This window comes from Bipolaris maydis, assembly GCF_028858645.1.
Source record: "Bipolaris maydis strain C4 unplaced genomic scaffold PSV08scaffold_6, whole genome shotgun sequence".
NCBI classification, from domain to species: domain Eukaryota; kingdom Fungi; phylum Ascomycota; class Dothideomycetes; order Pleosporales; family Pleosporaceae; genus Bipolaris; species Bipolaris maydis.
In genome coordinates this window covers 444,712-467,823 of record NW_027093862.1, presented here as the reverse complement: position 1 = coordinate 467,823, position 23,112 = coordinate 444,712, and the positions used below count along the sequence as shown (strand labels likewise).

The 23,112-nt window shown below is 45.5% G+C and overlaps 5 protein-coding genes across 5 annotated transcripts; 4 read left to right on the top strand and 1 right to left on the bottom strand.

Annotated features, from left to right (window-relative positions):
• Positions 1 to 6,983: 6,983 nt before the first annotated feature.
• Positions 6,984 to 8,015, top strand: PSV08DRAFT_179215 (nucleoside phosphorylase domain-containing protein; the record flags this gene model as incomplete). Its single annotated transcript, XM_014225784.1, has 1 exon — positions 6,984 to 8,015. One exon carries the CDS (start codon positions 6,984 to 6,986, stop codon positions 8,013 to 8,015), a length of 1,032 nt encoding a protein of 343 aa, XP_014081259.1.
• Positions 8,016 to 8,643: 628 nt separating this feature from the next.
• PSV08DRAFT_160885 (uncharacterized protein) lies at positions 8,644 to 9,616 on the top strand (the record flags this gene model as incomplete). Its single annotated transcript, XM_066091838.1, has 2 exons — positions 8,644 to 8,903; positions 8,959 to 9,616. Coding segments are annotated over 2 exons (918 nt in total), but the record flags the coding sequence as incomplete, so codon positions are not given.
• A 2,298-nt stretch (positions 9,617 to 11,914) lies between these two features.
• Positions 11,915 to 12,722, top strand: PSV08DRAFT_370606 (uncharacterized protein; the record flags this gene model as incomplete). Its single annotated transcript, XM_066093196.1, has 4 exons — positions 11,915 to 12,080; positions 12,131 to 12,291; positions 12,339 to 12,662; positions 12,696 to 12,722. 4 exons carry the CDS (start codon positions 11,915 to 11,917, stop codon positions 12,720 to 12,722), a joined length of 678 nt encoding a protein of 225 aa, XP_065949185.1.
• A 969-nt stretch (positions 12,723 to 13,691) lies between these two features.
• Positions 13,692 to 14,679, top strand: PSV08DRAFT_221856 (uncharacterized protein; the record flags this gene model as incomplete). The annotated part of the gene is made up of 3 exons (XM_014225782.1): positions 13,692 to 13,766; positions 13,816 to 13,826; positions 13,881 to 14,679. 3 exons carry the CDS (start codon positions 13,692 to 13,694, stop codon positions 14,677 to 14,679), a joined length of 885 nt encoding a protein of 294 aa, XP_014081257.1.
• A 7,110-nt stretch (positions 14,680 to 21,789) lies between these two features.
• PSV08DRAFT_292208 (uncharacterized protein) lies at positions 21,790 to 22,414 on the bottom strand. The gene is made up of 2 exons (XM_014225781.2): positions 22,355 to 22,414; positions 21,790 to 22,281 (listed from the first exon to the last, which is right to left on the bottom strand). Exons 1-2 carry the CDS (start codon positions 22,403 to 22,405, stop codon positions 21,823 to 21,825), a joined length of 510 nt encoding a protein of 169 aa, XP_014081256.1. The 5' UTR covers positions 22,406 to 22,414; the 3' UTR covers positions 21,790 to 21,822.
• Between the last annotated feature and the right edge of the window lie 698 nt (positions 22,415 to 23,112).

Sequence of the window (23,112 nt, the reverse complement as noted above, 5' to 3'; positions counted from 1 at the left end):
CTAAAGATAACCTTAGTACTCGAATACCTGCTATTAAAGGCAAGGAATCCTTCACTAAGAAATGTAAGGCTTTTAGAGAGGATCTCTTTCCTCCGCCTCCTACGACAGCGACCCCCTCCTTCCACATCTACAGGGGAGACAGCAGATGGACCTGGCCTGCCCTGACAGAGGACGAACTCTCCTTTGCCTGCTGTAAGGTGAAAGCCACCTCACCAGGGCCTGATCTGATCAGCCAGGAGGTGATCCAAAAGGTCTACTCAGCGCAGCCAGAAGCTCTATTTAGGATATACTCTACTCTATTCAACCTAGGCTACCACCCAAGGTGCTGGAGAAAAGCAAAGGGAGTCATCTTAAGAAAGCCAAACAAGCCTGACTACTCGATCCCTAAGGCCTATAGAGTTATCTCACTCCTAAACTGCCTAGGCAAAGTACTAGAGAGACTAGTAGCTAGGAGACTAGGTGCACTAGCGGAAACAACAGATCTACTCCACCCCTCTCAACTAGGAGGAAGACTAAAGAAATCCGCTATCGACGCTGCGCTACTCTTCTACAACAACATACAGCAGCAGAAAAGAAAGCAGAAGACTACTACTACTATCTTTCTTGATATCAAAGGAGCCTTCGATCACGTCTCAAAAAACAAGCTTCTTGAAGTCATGAAAGATCAAGGCCTCCCCTGCTGCCTACTAGCCTGGACAAAGTCCTTTTTAGAGGACAGAATACTGCAGCTGTCCTTTGACGGACAGACTGAGGAGCCGCAGGTAATCTCGACAGGAACCCCTCAAGGAAGCCCTGCCTCGCCCATCCTATTTCTGATCTACTCAAAACCACTATTCAATGCAATTCAGACTAATGCGAATATCTACTCCTCCTCCTATATAGACGACCTCCAGATCTCAATATCATCTACGTCAGTAAGGAAGAATATCAAGCTACTAGAAAAGGAGATTCAGAATCTCTTTAGACTAGCAGAGGAGTCAGCCATCCAATTCGATAGCTCAAAGACTGAACTAGTAAACTGGACAAGATCAAGAAAGGATCAAGCTAGAGTACTTACTCTACCTAATCAGGAGATAGTACAGTCTAAGGAGCTAGTTAGATGGCTAGGTGTCTACTTTGACTGCAGCCTCAAATTCAAGCACCACAGCCTTATTAGAAACCAGCAGGCTAGCGCAGCCTTCCACCGCCTTAGCAGGCTAGCTAACTCAAACAAAGGCCTCTCTCCTAGAGCAGTACGACAGCTCTACCTAGCCTGCATCACCAGCGTAGCTGACTATGGCTGCCAAATCTTCTGGAGGGAGCAGCAGACAGCGCTTAACCAGAGACAGAAGCTGCAGAACCAAGCCTGTAGAAAGATCCTAGGATCCTTCAGAACCTCACCTGCCATACCTAGCGAGGTAGAAGCAGCTCTATGTCCTCCTAGAGTTAGACTTAACAACGCCCTACGACAATACGCCTTTAGAGCAAGAAAGCTAGCTCCTAGCCACCCTCTTAATATTGCTATCACTAGTAATCAAGGAAAGCAGCTAGAGCGTATTACTAGATCTATCTCAACAGCTCTATCGGACGATAGTGAGGAGATCAAGCACTACGCCTCTATGCCCTGGAGCTCTACAATGCCCTACAAGACTAATATATCTAAGAAGTCAAAGGAAATCGAAGCAAAGCACCACAAGGAGCTTCTAGAAGACGAATATCTCCTCTCGATCTACTCAGACGCCTCAGCTACAAAGGAAGGCAAGGGTATAGGAGTAGGAGTAGCTTTCTACAAAGGAGCTAGTCTCATAGCTTATGAAAAGGTTAATATAGGATACAACCAGCTAGTCTACAACGGAGAACTAGAGGGTATTACCCTAGGCCTAGAGAAAGCTTTTGACCTAGCAGACGACTACCTTGAAGTTAGAGTATATGCAGATAACCAGGCTGCAATATTCAGACTAAAGACTGCTTCTGACTACCCAGGGCAAGAGTGGCAACTTAGATGCACTATAGCAGCAGAAAAGCTACAAGAAAAAGGCATATTACCTACCATACAGTGGGTACCAGGACACCAGGGCGTTATAGGAAACGAGAGAGCAGACGCGCTAGCAAAGGAGGCGACAAAGCTAGATCCTAGCTCTAGCAGGACGAGCCTAGCTGTAATAGGCACACGAATAAAGCAGCTAGGCGAGCGAGAGTGGCTTAGCTATCTAGGACAATACAGGAGAAAAGCTATTACTCTAAATCCTACTACTTACGCCGCAAGGTACAAGTGGAAGACTAGAAAGCAGATTGCTACTCCTCCTACTAGTAGAGAAGCCTCTAGCGCCTTCTATCAGCTTAAGTTAGGTCACTGCTATCTACGAGACTTCCTATTCAAGCGAGGAAAAGTAGACTCTAAAGTTTGCCCCTGCAACTATCGAGCTACTCAAGACCCTGCACATATCCTCCTTAGCTGCACGCTATACAAGGAGGCTAGGAAGAAGATGCAAGAAACTACAAAGGACCCCCTATCGCTAGCTTTCTTACTAGATACTACAGTAGGCGTACAGGCTACTATTGCCTTTATTAAGGAAACTAGGGCTGCAACGCAGGCCTGGTATAAAGGAAACCTCGACAACTAGGACAACACCTACACTAGGTGCCTTCGCCCTACACCCAACTTACCTCTCCTCTCACCCGCAAGACCTCCTACTACCCTCCTCCACACTAGGCCACGAGCCTCACCTCGATTTAGATAGCCCCCTCCCCCACCTACACCAAATTGATAGCACTACGTAGTTACCTGTAGGCATAGCCTGCACGTCTTATATAGCCTACCAGCTGAGACAGGACGTTAATCAATAATAATAATAATAATAATAATAATAGGTAAAGAATCAAGTATATGCAGATAACCAGGCTGCAATATTCAGACTAAAGACTGCTTCTGACTACCCAGGGCAAGAGTGGCAACTTAGATGCACTATAGCAGCAGAAAAGCTACAAGAAAAAGGCATATTACCTACCATACAGTGGGTACCAGGACACCAGGGCGTTATAGGAAACGAGAGAGCAGACGCGCTAGCAAAGGAGGCGACAAAGCTAGATCCTAGCTCTAGCAGGACGAGCCTAGCTGTAATAGGCACACGAATAAAGCAGCTAGGCGAGCGAGAGTGGCTTAGCTATCTAGGACAATACAGGAGAAAAGCTATTACTCTAAATCCTACTACTTACGCCGCAAGGTACAAGTGGAAGACTAGAAAGCAGATTGCTACTCCTCCTACTAGTAGAGAAGCCTCTAGCGCCTTCTATCAGCTTAAGTTAGGTCACTGCTATCTACGAGACTTCCTATTCAAGCGAGGAAAAGTAGACTCTAAAGTTTGCCCCTGCAACTATCGAGCTACTCAAGACCCTGCACATATCCTCCTTAGCTGCACGCTATACAAGGAGGCTAGGAAGAAGATGCAAGAAACTACAAAGGACCCCCTATCGCTAGCTTTCTTACTAGATACTACAGTAGGCGTACAGGCTACTATTGCCTTTATTAAGGAAACTAGGGCTGCAACGCAGGCCTGGTATAAAGGAAACCTCGACAACTAGGACAACACCTACACTAGGTGCCTTCGCCCTACACCCAACTTACCTCTCCTCTCACCCGCAAGACCTCCTACTACCCTCCTCCACACTAGGCCACGAGCCTCACCTCGATTTAGATAGCCCCCTCCCCCACCTACACCAAATTGATAGCACTACGTAGTTACCTGTAGGCATAGCCTGCACGTCTTATATAGCCTACCAGCTGAGACAGGACGTTAATCAATAATAATAATAATAATAATAGGTAAAGAATCAAACCAGTACCTTGAGGTTATGATATTCGAGGGCATTGCAAGTCTTCTTCCAGTTAAGGGAAGATTTGTGATGTGAGTACACTCCGCTACGTCCTATTATATACAGTTTGGCGTACAGAGCTGAAGACACAAGTCTACTATTTTAAAAAAAAAATCCTAGAGACCCCCTGGAAGATTTTCCTGAAAGACGCACTGTTGGGAAAGTGCGGCTGCCGAGCAATACGTGCGTTATGACGCGGTCTGGAATCACAGTAAAATTATGCGCATGACCGCTTCAAATCTGCCTTGCGCCACAGCTGAAGATCGCATCCGCCACGTCACTGTAAATGCTGCAGCAGGGTTTCCTACTTTAATTTTATTTCGCGGCAAAACAAAGTGTAATGGGAGAGCTGTGCGTACGACAATACACTCCATCCATGCGCCAAAAAAGCAGTACGTAAGACAACGAAGCTGCGCATTATCTTATATGGTTACGACTGTAATATAATTTACAGGTGAATACTCAGAAAGACACATAGCGAATCATAGGACGATAGCGAAGTGAGGTCGCAAGCCACATTCTCTCAAAGAGTAGGCACAAAGCTAGTCAATGCTGATAATTGAACGCTGCGATGCCGCTTTAAGGCGATGCTACCAACGCCAAGGGGCTAGTTTATCGCAGAAAGGTGATAGAACATTAGCTACTGTTGTAGAAGTAAAACATTCACTCGCTGGAGAGCTTTTTGCAGTTATTTTTTCCACGATTATTTTATGCTCAGCCTAGCTTAACTAAGGGAAGAACTAGCTACGAACGTTTGAGAAGCGTCACCCCGAACTCTAGGCGAGAAGTATTAGATCTATAGACTGGAAGCGTAACGGAAACAATATATACGAGAAGATAGTAGAGTGATTCGATGTGATTAGTCAGATACTATAGGATCTATGCGTACTGCCAGAAAACGTGTATAATATAGACGAGACTAACTACGTCTTTGAACTTTAGTGTCTGTTAACGAATCCATCTTTGACAACAATCCACAATTTTTTCTAACAATAAATCATGAAGCTACATCCTAGTTAACTCTTATCGAAATCAGTGGCCGTCTCCGCCCGGCCAACAATGCACTGTGACAATTAGCAAACATGACTAATATATAAAGTTACTTTGGGATCCTTACCGCTAAGTGTGTTGCAATAGCTGCAATGGCAACATTCGTGGTTTGCAGGACAAGCGGCAAAGAAACATCTACCACAATTCCATCTCTTCTGAATTTTAGCACTCTCGGGGGGAGATGAGCGCTTAATATTTTCAGCGCGCTTTAGGCCCTCAACGTGCCTAGGATTATAGGCAGCTATTAAGGAAAAGCTGCTTAGCGCGAAGAATAGAGTGGAGACTATTATAACAAAAGTTAGTATGTAGACTAATATGCTTGCTTTAAGAGTGAATCTATATTACACTTCATGTTCTTGAGAGATATGTGATGTTTAGTTAAATAAAACAAAAAAGCCCCGAGGGTAGTAAGTAGATAGTTCGAAGTAGAATTGCACCATAGCTGTTAGCGAAGTGTCTAAAGAGTAATATATAGTCAATCTATGAATACATAGCGCTTCCTCTAAGTAGGGACTGGTTCGTGCCTATCAAAGCTAACATGAAATAAGCTAAAGCTGAGATAAAAGGTAGCGCCGGCAATATCACGCACTATTTAAAGTAGGGCACTTAATCATGTTAGAAGCCCAATCTGTAACGACACCGCTCTTCACCAAGTATCTGAGGGCTACGCGAGTCCGGGACACTACCGGACTAGCTCTAGATCTAGCTCGGACTAGTACGTAGCACTCAGCTCGAGAAGGATCAGAGTAGACAGAGAGACTGTAGTTGTTCGGTAGATTTCTGATATCCTTTCGTACAAGGCCTATAGGTGTTCTGTCTTGAATCAAGGTTCTTCTGTTGTCCCACACACTCCCTTATGCCTCTGAGTCGCACTACTGCCGATATTAATCCTTCCAGTCTTGCCTGAATCGTTACGGTAATCCTTTAACTGTCAGAATATGAGCATATTTGGGGTGGTGGATAAAGTCCGGTGCTCTAGAACACCCAGATTCTGTGATTAGTTAGCAACCACGACCCACCGTAGTACAACTAATCTAAAGTAGTTAGATTAGTAAATAATCACGATAAAACGGGATTATCAGAATATAGAACACGAGAGAAAATCATCAGAAGAATACAATTATCACAGTCTACTACACGGTCTTTAACAACTATCACAATCTGACACCAACTGGCTCTTCTAGGGTTATAAAAAGTATGATTATGCTGTATTATATAGCATCAGCTTTACAAATAGCTCTGCGTAACTATACCGCCGACAGTAAAATCCGGTGGAATCATAAATTTATCCGAAAAAGGACCTAATTCTCAAATCTATAGCCTCCACTTAGGCGGCCTTCGCTACTAAGAATTTGATATACGATGTCGTATTTCTACAAATAGGTAGATTGTTGCGCATCCGTTCATGAAAAAATTTCAATATTCAATTACTCGGCCGTAAACACTTCCTTATCTTGATAGTGTCACGGTGTGGCCGTGAAGAGTCCGAAAGGGCCGTACGCAGGTGCTGGATGGCGATCCGCACGCCTTGGTACGTGTCCTAATAGGTGTATTTAAGATTCTGTTTTATTTTCTGCACGTAGTTTTTTGAGCTACGTCATATAATTTATCCTAATATCTATTTTTCCTATCAGCCCTGCGAACCCGTCCCCTGACAAATAGATATTACCCTCAACATCTCATCATGCATCTATCGACTTCAATTCTTAGTCTGTTTATCGCTTCCGCGTTAGGAGATGTTCATTTCCATTGCAGTCAACAAATCTAACTTTGGACTGATTGTCTTTTGTGAAGACTTGGATCAGCGGCTTCCCACAAATTGCATATGAATTTGGCCACTCTGACACCACAGCTGAAGACCATACTGTGTAGTTTCTGCAAGGCTGAGAATGCTTACCATCAGGCTGAAACGCTGGTGCATGAAAGGAATACTGTGTCACTAATCCGTTTTGGTCATGCAAAAGCGACCTTAGGTAGCGATAGCTTTTTCAGGATGAATGACGTGGCATAGCGATTGACCTATCTATAAATACGGGAGTAAACGCACACAGACCTTTGAGATGATTCTACATTCGATGATAATGGCGACGGCTCAACCCACCGGCGCACTTCCCAAAGAGCAGTATACAGTAGGCTGGATCTGTGCGCTGCCTACCGAGCTGACTGCTGCCCGCTTTTTCTTGGATGACCTACACGCGGAACGGCTAGAGCAACAAGACACACGCGACGACAACGCCCATGTCCTCGGCAGTATCAAAGGGCACAATGTTGCGATTGCGACGCTACCCTACGGCATCTATGGGACTAGTTCTGCAGCGTCTGTCGCACGCGATATGCTCCGTACCTTCAAGAATATTCGCATCGGGCTGATGGTTGGCATCGGCGGAGGCGCGCCTACTCCAACGAATAACGTTCAACTAGGCGATGTAGTCGTCAGTGTCCCTCAGAACGGAAATGTAGGCATCTTCCAATATCAGCATGGGAAAAACATCCAAGACCGTAGCTTCCAGTACACGGGACATCTCAATAAACCAACCGCTCTTTTGTTAGGAGCGGTTGCTAGCTTAAAGTCTAAATTCACTATTAATGGTAATAGAATCGCTGAATCTGTGGATGCGCTTGTCACGAAATATCCCAGACTGCAGTCAGAATTTGGACGACCTCATCCGACCAGTGATCGACTCTACAACTCTGATTTCATTCATTTAGACGACGAAAATGGCTTGCACCGCAGCTGTGATGCAGTTTGCGGTTTCGGCTCCGCGAGAATTGTCGATCGGACTGGCTGGCCAAAGCGATACGACAAGTCTGTGGTGTTTCATGGTGTTATCGCTTCTGCCGACATTCTCATGAAGAATGCCAAGGAGCGAGACACACTTTCTCATGAGACTGGCGTGCTTTGCTTCGAGATGGAGGCATCCGGCTTGATGGACAGATTTCCCTGTCTAGTTGTGCGCGGAATTTGCGATTATTCTGACACCCATAAGAATGACCAGTGGCAAGGATACGCAGCAATGTGTGCAGCAGCGTATACGAAAGAATTGCTTGCTATGGTAGCCCCTAGCAAAGTCGATACTGAGCAGAAACTGGAAACTCGTCTTGATTCAAGTTAGTTCACGAGTAGTTTTACGGTGCATCAGTTCAGTCGAGTAACATGCGGCAGTTGAACAGACTACTTCGGAGATTGAGTCAAAGCTAAAAATACTGAGCGTAGAGACACAGCAGTCACAATTGGTGCAGTGGCTCAATCCTTTCGATTTCTCCACATATCATCGCGAAGCGTGCGAACAACATTTCCAAAATTCTGGAAGCTGGCTATTGAACGATGAGCAATTTCAGCGTTGGCTTGGGCCTTCTCAGAATTTCCTGTGGTTGTACGGATCTCCCGGCTGTGGTAAGACGGTGCTCAGCTCATCAATCATCAGAGCTGTTGGAAAAACGCATTTGTTACTCCATTTCTACATTACCTTCCACCAGAAAGATACTCTATCGATTCATACCTTGATACGCACACTCGTTTGGCAGCTCTCCCAAAAATTTAATGCTACACGATCAGTGCTCGACGACCTGTATACATCTTGCAAGGATAGCGACCCTGAAAAAACCCCTAGGCCGCCTACGACCGAGGAGCTGCAAAGGGTATTTTTGAATATGCTGAGACTTGTGAAAGAAGTGTGGATAGTTATTGATGCGTTGGACGAGCTTGTGCTAGAGGGCTCCAAAAAGGATGCTAAGAACGCAATGACTTGGATCACAGATCTGGTCAATCTCAAGAATGGCAATGCTCATCTTGCGGTAACTAGCCGCGATGAACAAGAGATACGCAAATATTTCCAAAAAATAGTCGCGCGAAATGGATTCATTGCTGTGGAGGGTGAAGGTTTGGATGGGGACATTGCCGCTTATGTGAAGAACGAGGTCGCCGGTCTCGAGCGTTGGAAGAATTCACCAACTATACAAATGGAGATTGAAAATAAGCTTCTTGCAAAAGCTAATGGAATGTGAGTTTCTTTTGACCGAATTAACAAGTGGGTCCTTATAAAGCTGACAGGCCAGGTTCCGGTATGTTGCTTGCCAGATCAAGGAGCTCGAGGACTGCCTTGACCCTACTGCATTGAGCGAAGCACTAGAAAATCTACCAAAGGATCTAAATGAGACATATGCAAGGATCCTCGCGCGCATGCCGGACCATTATGAAGCAAACACTATATGTGTACTACAGTTCCTTCTCTACAGCCCAAAGCCGTTGTCAATTGAGGAGCTGGTCGATGCTGTCGCTGTACGAGTAGATGAGCCAACAGCTTTTCACCCTGCCTATCGAATGCCCGAGCCCATTGAGGTCACAAAATACTGTTCCAGTCTCATAAAGCTCGTCACACCAGATCCAGAAAACATCACAGGAGCAAAAGTACGGCTCGCTCATTTCACAGTCCAAGAATATCTTGTCAAGTACTCAAATCATTCTGACAAGTTTACTGAAATGGTTGCACGAGCTTCCATGGCAGTTGTATGCATGTCTTACCTGCGGCATGTCGATTACGATTTGCCTGTTTCTCAACTGGAAATCAGCTTCCCATTCATAAGATACAGTTCCAAGAATTGGATGGCATATGCTGCTGCATCCGAGCACGAGAAAGGCATCCTTGCGAAGACGACAGATTTCATGAGAGATTGCAAGAATGCGTGCCATAAGAAATGGACATACATCTATGGATGTAAGGAGCATGAAGACCTTATTGGATCTCTAGTGTGGCGTGCTTGCACGGAAGGCCTGAATCCTCTCTGCCTTCAGCACCTTGATATTCGCACCTATGCTCGTTCGAATACTGCAAGCTATGAACGTGACTCTCCAAGTCTTCGGACGGCCATGGATCATGCATGCCAAGTCGGGGATCTGAGATGGATCCGCTTCTTATTCGAAAATGGTGGACTGAGATGCTACTGGAGCGGGCAATTTCAGGCACCTTGTTCTACTGGCAACGAAGCTGTAGTCGAGATGATGCTTGAAATGGGAGCTTGTCTCGACGTCGATGACGGGCACAACTACGGTTGCCATGCATTCGTATTTGCTTGTCAATCGGGTTGCCGACGTGTTGTCGAGATGCTTATTAAGCATAGACCAGAATTCGTGAACGTTCACAGCCGGGAAGAAGGTATGCCATTGTCTTGTGCTATCGGAGCTAGGAAAGATGATATAGCTCTACTTCTGCTCGAACATGGAGCTGAGTTGGGGTGGGAATTTGACGTAGCTGACAATCAGGCATACTTATTTCAGCTTTTGATCAAACAAGGACTGATAGAACATCTGCAGAAGCTGGTCACAGAGGACCCGGAAGATCTCGAATTGAAGCACCTTGAGCTTGCTGTCGAGACTGGCAATGCGCGCATCGTGAGATTACTCTGCGAGACAAAGATATTTCAAAAAGAGAGCCTGAATCGTGCATTGCTCACTGCAGCAAAAGGAGGGCATGCAGAAACTCATTCGCTACTTCAAGGGTTTATGGAGAAGCAGCCCCCAAAGTCGGTTGCTGTTACCAAGGCCGTAACCAAAGCCGTAACAGAACCTATTGAAAGGAGGGAATTGAGAGTAGGAGATCAAAACCCGAAACAAGAACAAAAAGGCAAAAGCAGACACCACACACGAAAGACAAAGCATAAAACTGCACATGCTCGTCAACCCTCCCGAGTATTACCTGAAGATCGACCCTCTCGTAATCGATCCAAGCATGGAAGACATGTGTCACATTCTCGCAGCATATTGTCAGACCCTGTTTGGAAAAAAGCATGGAAAAGGTTACTAATGTTAGGCTCTGACGAACTATCTATTATAGGAGCGAGGAAAAGGCAACCTACTACACGGTAGAGGGTAAGAATGGCGCCAATACCAGGACTTAGATACCATTATCATAAGCACTAGTGCTGAATACCCTGGCAACTATAGAAGTACTCCTTTGAAGCTACTACAAGAGTCAGAGGGAATGACTAAGTTATCCTAGTCTGTAGGATTGATACAGTACGACAAGCCCCGTGTATAGCGCTGGGACTAGAACAGTAAGTACTTTGCTGGGGGACTGTGCGGCGAGAACAAGCGAAGTGCAAGACCCTGAAACCGATTTCGGTTAGCGCTACAATTTGTTTTACAAACGAACGTTTAGAAAGGCAGATAGCGTATCTAGCAATACTAAGGTGAAGTTACAAGCTATATGACCTTAAAAAGTGGGCCTACAATAGTATAATGCCAGCAAGTGTTAATTATTGAACGCTGGATTGCTGCTTGTCAGGTAAGTGATAGAATCCGGTGATGAGTTGCTCGTTAGCGTATGTAGGGTGCCTGGGCGCCTGGATGGCACGGGCTGCACGGTACGCGATCGCACACACTATGGGCGCAGGCATCTGTTATTGCAGTGGATTTCGCCCGTGGGTCGCCTGCGTAGAATTTTTTACCGTACTAGGGTACCTTATTTCAGGCCATCAGGCTGACTTTAAGCTCCACAAGGTTTTAGCAGGCCACAAGCTGATAGCCAGAGTGCATATCCAGTGTTGCTGAGCCGCCTTCTGATCGAAGTCATTGCCAAAAGTAGATGCCTTTCTAGGAAATAACATGGGTAAGGACTTCCAAGGCCACCTCAACTCACCAGAATAGTCAGTCCGCCCGGAATCACTAACAATCCTCGTCTGTGAGCCTTCCTGACGCATGGGTCTACCTACTGTTGGAGGACTTTTGCAGTGTGATGTGAGGAGCACTAACTCACAATATAGACCTGATGTCTACCTAGGTAGCGACATGTTCATACCAAAACTGTACTACTACTGTGTCTATTCTAGCATGAAGTGACATCATTCGTACAAGATTACGAAGCGCTGATGTGGGCTGAAAACAGGGTGATTTTGGTGCCAAGGTGAAGTCTTGGCCGCTCACCCGTGACTTCTGCCTTCTTACTACGTTTTCGTGCACTCTTAACCCTTAACCTTCGAAAACGATCACATCAGAAGTAACTCCAAAGAATTTATTATGGGGCTATATAACGATGAAAAGAAAGCATGTAAGGAGTTTTTGAACAATTTTACTACCGGCCCGGACCCAACATGGGGCTTCTACGTTTACACCACCTACACGCACCCACAAGAGCAAGAAGAGGTCAATTCTGATCAAAATAGCTCCCCGGACAAAAAAGGGGGTATTTTTCTACTCTATAGTACTAGGAGAGTGACTAATGCGCTGTATAAGTCGTTGACGACAACACCTATTTCCAAAAGCTACTAGACAAATTCCACGACCTCGCAACCGAAAACCTGCGTGACTCTCACCCCGTTTCTTATAACCAAGGCATGATAGATACTGTACTTCTTATCCCTGCAGCTATTATGCCCAACGCGTTGCTCTCTGAGGTATACACTCATTTCCCACATGCTATGCTTGGATACTCGATTCCGAGAGACTATTTGAGCCTGGCTACCAGGACACATACAATGAAGAAGGACTGTTTAGTCCAAAACATGAATGGTGTATGGTCATCGATGATGAGGCATTAGAGAGCTTTGATGCAGATGACGGTGACGACACATTTGTGAAGCTGCTGTCTGGGGACTATATGGAGATGAAGAAGCCGGTGGCGATCACTGCGAAATACAGGGATGGCACGGGGGAAATACAATGCAATGGATGGTTCAAGTTCTCCGCCAGTATGCTCAAGGACGTGTTTGAAGTGGTGATGAGGGAGAAATTGAGTCGTATTTTCGTGGGGAAGATGAACTTTGTGGTATTTGACGTATCAATTGCTGATTAGTTTTAGTTACAAGACTCATATGCAAGTTTATAGAGCGAATGCGGGCACCGTTTACTAGAACCCTAGAATTAAAGCCTGCGCTTTAGCAAATAGGTTAAACTACTCAAATTGGGTTTCTTATCGTCTTCAATACTGTCGAAAGCATTCTAGATACGCTGCTTCACGTTTTCTTACGCGCCAAACCTTGATTGCAACGGGTTGTGTAGAAAAATAGCGTGTGGAAAATGTTCAGGTGGTATGTTTTGGCGTTGAACCAGCCAGGACAAGGTCAAAGACCTTAGCGCGTGGGACGAGTAGTACTATAAGCGCACTAAATCCTCCGCCAAGACACATCGTAAATACCCTCGCATAGAGGAATTCCGAATTGCACACTTTCCACAGCGGAGTGTGTTTAAAGTTTAAAGTATTTTCTTTTTCAACAAGACTATCGTCTTAATGCTCCGGAACTAAGAGATATGTAAATAGTCGTAGTTGGGCAGAGGTGCAAGGCTGAACATTGGGTTCGTCACGGGGAGTTTCTCGCCAAGTAGACCAAGATATGTGGCAGCAGAAGATAGTGGCGGGGGTGCTTGATTGGTCGATAAAGGCTGAACTGACGTCGTACGGCCCCGGGAATAGCGGCCAAGCGCGTCAGCTTACGGTTCGGGACAGGCTGAGGAGGAAACTGCATATTTGTCTGACTCGTCACCCCGTTTCCTCTGCCTAAACGCCTATCCTCCTTCTTGTTTCCATCATATATCCGCATTCTACAGGTATTCCAACTAGTGATTTGAAGCGGTAATGCTCTCTTCATGGTTCCTGAGCGGCTTTGTGTTGCTCAGCAGCTTGTCATTCGTTTCCTCCACCTGGTCAGATAATTTCGCGGGGTTCTTCCCAGAATTTAACCGTGGATTTCAAGAGCTCTTGAATAAAGAATGCGCTGGCAACTACACCAGATATCTAGAGGATCGAGAAAACATTACTAGGCTTGATCCGGGTCTGAAGATATTTGGTATGGACACCATGACGCACGATGTCGTCCAGTGTCTTCTCGAGGCTACCCCTGAACTTATCAAAGCAAAAATGGCATCAGCGCAGGTCGGAATCTTTCAATTCTGTTTTCGGAACAGCTCGCTAATAAGTTCAGGTTGTTCTCGGGTACATTCGCTCCCAAGCCAAAGTAGCAGGGTGCTGAGCTAACCCGTGCCATAGTCTTACTCCATCAATCCTCGCGACTCTCGGCACAAGCCCCCAGGAAACCGCTATGCTCTCTGTGATTGCCCGAAGACCACTGCTAGCAGGTTTTCTTGCAGCTGGATCACCTGCAGTCTTTGCTCTCCGGTCATTCGAATATGCCAGAGCTATAGGGGACCTGCACGATCGCAATTTTTCAAGCCCCGCATTTTTCATCCGCCTCGAACCAATCATTGTCGTCCTAGAGTACCTTGCTGCTGCTGCATCGATAGGAAATATTGCCGAGCTGTGCTATCGACTAGGAGCACAAGTTCTCACGGCTACATTCACAGGCAATGAATATACATTTTTCCTCTGGGCCTTCCTTGGCTTCGTCATCCATGGATTGGGAGCGCTGGCGCTTTACCTCAGAACGAAGGTCACAACTCTCAGGAGAGATCATGAGGGTGGCCACAAATATCGGCATTGTGTGAACGCAGCCTTTAACCAGTTCAAGCCGATGGCACAACAAACTCGGCTTCGCGTTGTAATTCTCGAAGAATCTCTGCTCTTCTTTGCCATCTACTGGCTTACCAACGCACTGGCAGTATGCCACATCGTATACGGCACAATACTGTTTTCTGGTGTGCTGTTTATTTCGGTGGACGATGCTGTTATTGTTATCGTCCGGCTCATGGCAAGTGTCATGATATGTCGAGTTGTTCTGACTTATGAGCTAGCCAACCTTCGAAGGGTCGTTGAGGGGATTGAGAGGAAGACCATCGTGGAGGACGCAGATGCAGGGACTGCAGCAGAGGGCGAATTAGCAAACGACTAGGCTGACCATGCTTATCTCTTAAGTGGACGAACGCCTTGGTGGCGCTAGCAAGGAGGGCAGCCGACCCACACCGGGCCGACCCTTGCGCCGAAGGCAATAGTTTGTAGACTAAGCTGAAGAAAACAGTGCTAGATGCAACTTTAGTGTATAGTATAACATCGCCAAGCATGACCACCACCGCAGTTCTGCAGCCTCTGCTAGTACCCATCCCTCACAAACATGAACATTTCAAAATCCACACAGCTGTTAGAGGTCGAACTGCAGCATATCTCCACCGCCCTAACGATTGCGGTGCTATGTAAGGAGCCGCCGGTTGTTTAACCGTATGACAGCTGCATGTAGAGCCTTTCCGCTTTTGTATGCGCTTGTAACGATGACGTTTTGCTAGTAGCGCTTAGTTAAGTCTATTTACTAGGGCGCAAGCTTTAATTCTAGGGCTACTGCGCTCTATCTTATATCCTTCCTATTTATTGTAGCCATATTTAACCAGCTAAGAATAGATCTTTCGAGGCCATGGCGGAAAACCCAGTAGAATGCCAGAAGACTGGACTCCAAACGAAGATGAAGAACTGGCTGCACCGGAAAGATCTATGGCAAATCGACGTTAGAGCCTCCCAAGACTTTAGCCCGAGACCTAGAGCTGAAGCTAGAAACAAAATAGGCATGTGATCAGAAAAAGAAGACCTACGATCCAATTCTTCGGCGCAAAATCAGCCCGATGTAGGCTGTAGGAAATATCCGGTTGATTTTCTTGGTAACTACTGGAGAGTTAACACCACACACCAACTTCGAGTTTTCTAGAATAGGTGTAATTTTAGCTCAATATATACAAATCCATCCCAAGAAATCGATTGCAACTAGTGCCAAGTCGTGCAGCCCACGCGCTATAGAGCTAGAAGCTGGTAAAGTAGCTAATTTGAACACGTCTCACTCACGAAAACAAGAACACACAGACCACCCCGCAGCTTACTAAGAGAAAAAGCTTAGTAATAAAATGCCGCCTGATAGTGATACTATTATAGTAAATACGCAGGAAAACGGGCAAGAGAGCCAAGGACCAGAGGCTCAAATTAATAGAGAAATGGACGTAGAGTCCCCACCAGCCACCCCCACCCAAAACCAACAAACACCAAGCGTGTTTGAAATACCAATACTACCACTAAACAAGCGATACGCCAACTTCTCGCCAGAGACTACCTACAGAGGCAGAAACCCATACCAAAACACCTCCAGCCCAAAACCAATTGCCAAGAACGCTGAACAGGCAATCTATTGGGCTAGAGACCTAATTCTCCAGGCCTCTACAATGGAAGAATCTCATATAGCCCAAAACAAGCTACTAGAGCTACTAGACGTCTTTAGGGACTATACCGAAACAGGCAGAGTAGCCAACCAAATCACAGAAAAGCTATCTGCCAAACTAGCTTACCACTCAGCCACGCTCGCAAACGCCTCACAGCAAGCAACAAAGACGCTTAAACAAGCGACGATCGCAGCCTCAAACAAGGCACAACCAATAGCTGCGCAACCTACCCAAAAACCAGCCCAAAGCTCATACGCAGCTATTGCAGCAAACAACTCAAACCAGGCCTGGACGACAGTACAGCCAAGGAAGAAGCAAGCACAACAGGCTAAAAAACCAGCATCTTACTACCAGACGCTGGTTACACTAGAAGACGGCCAAATAATTAGCCCTCTACTAGTTAGAAACAAGATCAACCAAGCCTTCCAAAAGGCAGGCATCGCTGGCCCAGTTATCCAGCAAGTTTCAACAAGCAGAAGAAATAACCTTATCCTAACAACCACAGAAGGATACTCAGGAGAATTTCTTCTAAAGCAAGTTAATACATGGCAAAGCCAGCTCCCAATTAAGAAAGCCCAGCCGCTAGAGTCCTGGACTAAGCTTATTGTACATGGAGTACCAACAACCTTTGACGGAGCTGAAAACCTTCAGCTACTCCATACAGAAATCCCAACGTATAATAAGAACCAAACAATCGTTGGTAACCCATACTGGCTATCCAGAAGCTGGAAGAATAAGCAAACAAGCTCTATTGTAATTGCCTTTAAATCTGAAGAAGAGGCGAAGAAGATTGGTAGTAGAATAACAATTCTTGGCCAATCCCTTCGGGTAGAGAAATACCGCCAAATCCCACTAACTGCGCAATGCAGCAAGTGCCAAGGATTTGGACACAACTATAGCAGGTGTAGAAACCTAGCTAGCTGCCAGTTTTGCGCTGAAAACCACCTAACTACTCAGCACAACTGCAGTATTTGCAAAACCAAAGGGAAGGCCTGCAACCATACCCTGCCAAAATGCAAAAACTGCAAACAACCCCACTTTGCTAACAGCAAAGACTGCGAGGTATTCCTATCTATTAAATAATGGTAGAAAACCTTAAAGTACTACAAGTAAACCTAAACAAAAGTATGCACGCTACAGAGTCAACGCTACAACTAGCAATTGAACTTAAAGTGGACATTATCGCAATCCAAGAGCCGTGGATTGCACCTTCTAGCAGTAATAACTACGAAGCCCCAAGGTCAATAGCCCACCAGAGCTTCTACCAAATCTTTCCAAAAGTAGACCCAAACCTCCGCCCAAGAGCTCTATTTTATATATCTAGATCTCTAACAGCAGAGGTTAGCCAGCGAGAGGAGATAGGTGACCACGACGCTATTGCTATCACGATTCAAGAAGGACGCCTAAAGTTCAACATCTACAACGTATACAACCAAAAAAACGCAGAAAATATAAAAACCTTTCAAAGATTACTCGCTAATACTCAGCTACCAATATCCACCTTACTACTAATAGACGCCAACGAGCACCACCCTTGGTGGGACCCAGGCTGTAAAACTAGCCAAGACGGCCAGCTATTAGCAGATTGGATAGAAGACCAGGACCTTAGCCTCCTTAACACGCCAGGAACAGCCACTTTCTTTAGACCGCACCTGTCTAGAGAAACAACGCTAGATCTAACTATCGCCACACCAGACCTAGCCGCGAAAGTAAGAGACTGGCAAACAACAACAGAAACAGGATCTGACCACTATGGGATACTCTTCTCAATCCAGACAACAAAGGACCTAGTTAATAGCCCTACTAACCAAACAAGATACAATACAAAAAGGGCAGACTGGGACCTATTTAGAGAAGAGCTAGGCAAAGCTATCCAGAGCAACGCAGCTCTACAATCGCTAGATCAGATCCACCAACCAAGAAAAGCAGATTCAAGAAACCTACTCCTAGGCCAAGATAATAAGCTAAAGCTGCAACTAGACGCAATTGGAGAAGCTATTACGCTAGTAATCCAACAAGCCGCAGATAAAGCTATTCCACAACTAAAAGAAGGGCTAAAAGCAAAGCCCTGGTGGAACCAGGAGTTAACTAAGCTACGAAGAAACGTATCTCACTGCCAAAGAATATTCGCACAACAACTTCAAGCTACCTCTATAGAAGAAGCCTATCTTTTTAAGAGAGACTTCCTTCTAGCGCGAACAACGTACCAAACGGCAATTAAGAGAGCTAAAAGAGAACACTGGAGTAACTTCCTAGAAAAAGAAGACCCACAATCTATCTTTAAAGCTATGGACTATACAAAGGAAAAGAGAGTAGAAAGAATCCCTCCTATCCAGGGAGAGACGCTAGAAACCTCTTTTAAAGGAAAGTGCAAAGCCTTTCGAAAAGCATTATTCCCACCGCCACCAAGTACAGCACTACCAAGCTTTAATAACCACCAAGAGAAAGAGTGGGAGTGGCCAGCGCTATCAACAACTGAGCTAGAACGCGCTTGCTCTAATAAGGTTAAAAGTAGCTCACCAGGCCCAGACGCTTTATCACAGGATATTATCACAGCAGCCTACCAAGCTCAGCCAAATACGTTCTTCAAAGCTTACTCTCTGCTATTCAACTACGGATACCACCCAACCTGCTGGAGAAGAGCTACAGGAGCTATTCTAAAGAAGCCGTCCAAGCCCGACTATTCTACCCCAAAGGCCTATAGGGTAATTACTCTACTAAGCTGCCTAGGGAAAGTAACAGAACGGATAATAGCTAAAAGACTCGGCTACCTAGCCGAGACTACCAACCTCCTACACGACTCGCAGATAGGAGGGAGACTAAAGAAATCAGCTATAGACGCAGCTCTACTTCTTGTAGATCAGATCCAGCACCAAAAACAACAAGGCTATACTACATCAACAGTCTTTCTAGACGTTAAAGGAGCGTTTGACCACGTTTCGCACAATCAGTTCCTAGATACACTAAAAAGACTAGGCCTACCTATCAGCCTAATCACTTGGGCTAAAACCTTTCTATCTAACAGATCTCTAAGGCTTGCCTTTGACGGCCAAATAGAAGAGTTTAGCGAGATTAACGCGGGCATCCCACAAGGCAGCCCAGTCTCGCCAATCTTCTTTCTCATCTATATTAGAGACCTATTCCCTCAAATAGATGGATTCCAGCTATCCTATATCGACGATATCTCAATCACAACCTCGTCAACGTCTATTAAGAAAAACGTGAAGATACTACAACGCGAGGTTAACAAACTAGTTACAAAAGGAAAACAACTAGCAATCGAATTCGACATAGCAAAGACAGAGCTAATCCACTATACAAAAAACAAAAGAAGAAAAGAAATACCTCTAGAACTCCCTAGCAAGGAGAAAATATACCACAAAGATACGATTAAGTGGCTAGGGGTATACCTCGACAATAAGCTATCCTTTAGAGAGCACGTAGCTATTAGAGCTAGCCAAGCAAAAACAGCTTTTAATAGACTAGGGAGACTAGCTAACATCGACCGCGGGCTATCTCCCTTTGCTATCAGACAACTATACCTAGCATGCGTCACCAGCATTGCAGACTATGGGTCGCCAATCTATTGGCGCAACCAGAGCTTTATTAAAGATCAGCTTCAACCGCTGCATAACGCGGCTTGTAGAAAGGTACTAGGAGTATTTAAAACAGCTCCAGCTATCCCAACAAGTATCGAAGCTAGCTTGCCGTCACCAGCCGTACGGCTAAGCCAAACGAATCGAAAATACGCTCTACGAGCTATACAACTAGCTCCAACCCATCCAATTACAAAAGCTATTGCAAGGCTACAAAAAACAACCCTTCAGCAATCAAAACAGCCAAATAAACCAAGACAACTACGCGCTATCACAAGCTCCATCCCATCTACCAAAGAGATAGAAGAGATCATCTCATATAGGTTCAGACCATGGGACTCTCTTAACTACAATATCTCTATATCAAAGAAATCCAAAGAAGAAGAGGCAGCCGCCCACAAAGATTATATCCAAACAATAGAGGATAACTCTATAGTAATCTACTCAGACGCCTCTAAAACTAAAGACAGAGATGGGATAGGAGTAGGCCTAGCGGTCTATAACCCTAACCAAGAAGAAATCTACGCAGAGACAAAGAACATAGGCGAGCAACAACTAGTCTATAACGGAGAGCTTGAGGGCGTTACAGCAGCGTTTGAATACGCTGCTAAAACAGCCCAAAAAGACCAGAATATCCACGTTTACGCTGACAACCAAGCTGCCATCTATAGGCTCCAAAGTCTATCAGATAAGCCAGGCCAACAATGGGTAATTCGGTGCCAAAAAGCAGCCAAAGCTATCCTTAACAGAAAAGCAAAGATCTTCTTAAAATGGGCACCAGGCCATACAGACATAGAAGGAAATGAAAGAGCAGACGCTCTAGCAAAGGAAGCTACAAAACAAACACCAAAAAAATCACAAACAAGCCTAGCCTTCCTAGGCACTAAGATTAAGCTCCTCCAACGAGCTAGCCAGGCAGAAGAGTGGAGAAAGTATAGAGAAAAAGTAAGAGAGAAGAAGACCAGCTACGGAGCTATCTTCGATCTAAAGCTCAAAAACCAACTAGCAATCCCTAGAGGCACGAAAAGAGACATTTTAAGCTCCTTCTACTCTCTTAAGATAGGGCACGGATACTTTAACTCCTACCTAAAGAGAGTAAAGAGAAGAGAATGCGACCTTTGTAGATGTGGGAAACCGCAAACTGCAGAGCACCTACTTCGATACTGCGGCTTTTACAGCGTAGAAAGAAACCAGCTTAAAAAGACTCTAAACCAAAAAATACTCAAACTCCCACGACTACTCCATACCACGAGCGGTATAGAAGCTACATTAGCTTTTATTACTAGCACGCGGATAGGAACAAGAAAGTGGCATCTCGGCCAAGAAGGCTAGAAAGAAAAATAAGAAAAACAATAACAAAAGAGGAAAAAAAAAAAAAAAAAAAAAGGAAAAAAAAAGAATAGTTAAAAATTTGAAATATTTAGCACTATTTCCTTCTCCCTAAGAGAGCTCGCTGGAAGGAAGCCTAGCTGCCCTACATCTCTCCCTGTTACCAAACTGCTCTTAAGCACCAGGCGTCTAGAAAGCTAGCAACAGCTTAGCTAGATATAGGCCGAAGCACCACAGTCACGCAATACAGCACAAAGTATCAAATTGTAACTAGTTAGATAGAACGGCCGTCGGCCAAAGTCCTACATAGCCAACGGCTGATACAGGACTATAATGGAATAATAATAATACTGGAGAGTTAACCCCTTCTCCCTCCCAAAAAATACTTTCTCATTCTTTTGGGATCCTGTGGAGTCATAGAGAGGCGGTAGGTAGATCATGCCTCCAGGTGTCGATTGGCATGTATTCCAGCTTAATAAAAGCAAAGCCGCCACTGTGTCGAACGTCGCACAAGTGAACGATAGCTAATGGACTTATGCTGTCAAGGAGAGGGCACCTAGGAAGCGAGAAGTATTCGAGTGTGGTGCAGTAGCGTGAAGACTGGCGGTAGCGTAACTCAATATTGGGGCAAAGCCAAAACTTGGGGAGAGTTCAGCGCTGACTGGTGAAGATGAATAGTTGGGAATGTCGGTTATGGACGTACTAGACGTGGAGACTTGGAGACTTCTTATTCTAAATTAAGCTGCGGAAACGCTCAGTGCCATAATTGTGATGCTGCTTACCATATAAAACTGGTTGCAACCAGCGATCATATGATGCAAAAAGAATCTAACACTACTCTTTCTCAGCCAAGGAAAAAAAACTACACGAAGATGATCTCCTCATTATTACTAATTTTCATTGTCTCAGGAAAAACTATGTGATAGTGGACCACTGTCCGCGATAGACATTGTCTTCTTCGCTTGCAGCACGTTCGGCATCCTCGTCTACGCTGCTGTGCCCCGTTTCATATAAAATTAGCGCGCTACCTGAAGCCTGGAAGGTAGCACGGACAGTCGGCATAGCCAAGACTTGGTGCTCGCCGTCAAGATCCCTCTCTGCACATACGAGTAGTACAGTGTCGTCTTGTGTTGACCTCTCGTCCATAATGGCAAAAACGTCGGTCATGATTTTCGACCCCGTGTCCTCGCGAAGCTTCAAGAGCAGTTGGTGACATTCTTGAGGCGTCTTTCCGATAAATGGAGAGTTTGGGTTGCTTCCGTGCTCCATTGGTGCCTCTGATGCCTTGTCGTAATAGTCGTCAATGCTGTCCACGAAAACAAGTCTCCAATTGTCCGCATCGACGCCGTTATCCTCAATGAAGCGATCCATGACCTGCAGCCCTCGCTAGAGGTTAGTATGGAGCCAAGGCCAGGGAGTGGGTAGAGGGAGGATAGACGCAACTGACCTCTTTGGGTAGCGGAGCGGCGCATACTACAGGGAACAAGAGACCTCCCATCTTTCCAAGTTTAGGTGAGTTTGGAATAGTAGGAACCGGGTAACAGCCAGGAAGAAAGAATTTAAGAGGTTCTCTCGATAATCCGGTGTTGTTAATATCCAACGTGACAGACAGAATAGTTGTACAAGATCAAAAGTACCAAACAGGACAGGATAGCAGTGCGACGTCAGTGGCTTTTGAGGCGTGCAGCGTCCCCTGCCCGTTTCGGCTAACGCGGTTGCCTGATTACGCCGTGCCCCTCGCCCGCGGACCAAACATAGCTAGATCTGCTTTCTCATCTCTTCATTGAGCTTCTTGCTGCTGCTGGGGGCCTAGTGTATATTGACAATTGGTTTAGCAAACATGGCTTAGCGGGGCTATATCCATCAGGTGGTGATGCGCTGTAGTGACGATCAGCAGGGTTCGTGCGCACCTGTTAAGCAACAGTATCTGCCTCACCACGAGGGCCTAAGGACATTCTTGAAAGCAAGCACATATGACCATGATGAAAATATGTACTGTTCCATGCTTTGTAACGATAACCATCGTTATTGTACCTTTTCACAAAGTATGGCGACGTGATATTGGCCGGAGGCCTTTACAGAAGAATCCAGAAATAATGCTTGGATACAAGTTAACTTGCCTCACAAACGAGTTGGGTACCTAAGCGGAATGGCCACTGAGTTTTCCGTTAAAAAAAGTTCTCGCATCTTACTCGGGTGATATCC

What these genes read in the sequence shown, in the direction of transcription:
- PSV08DRAFT_292208 (XM_014225781.2), bottom strand. Translation starts at nt 22,405, where the DNA reads ATGGGAGGTCTCTTGTTCCCTGTAGTATGCGCCGCTCCGCTACCCAAA. An exon ending in CCGCTCCGCTACCCAAAGAG is followed by an intron (nt 22,282 to 22,354) that starts GTCAGTTGCGTC and finishes CGAGGGCTGCAG; the next exon opens with GTCATGGATCGCTTCATTGA.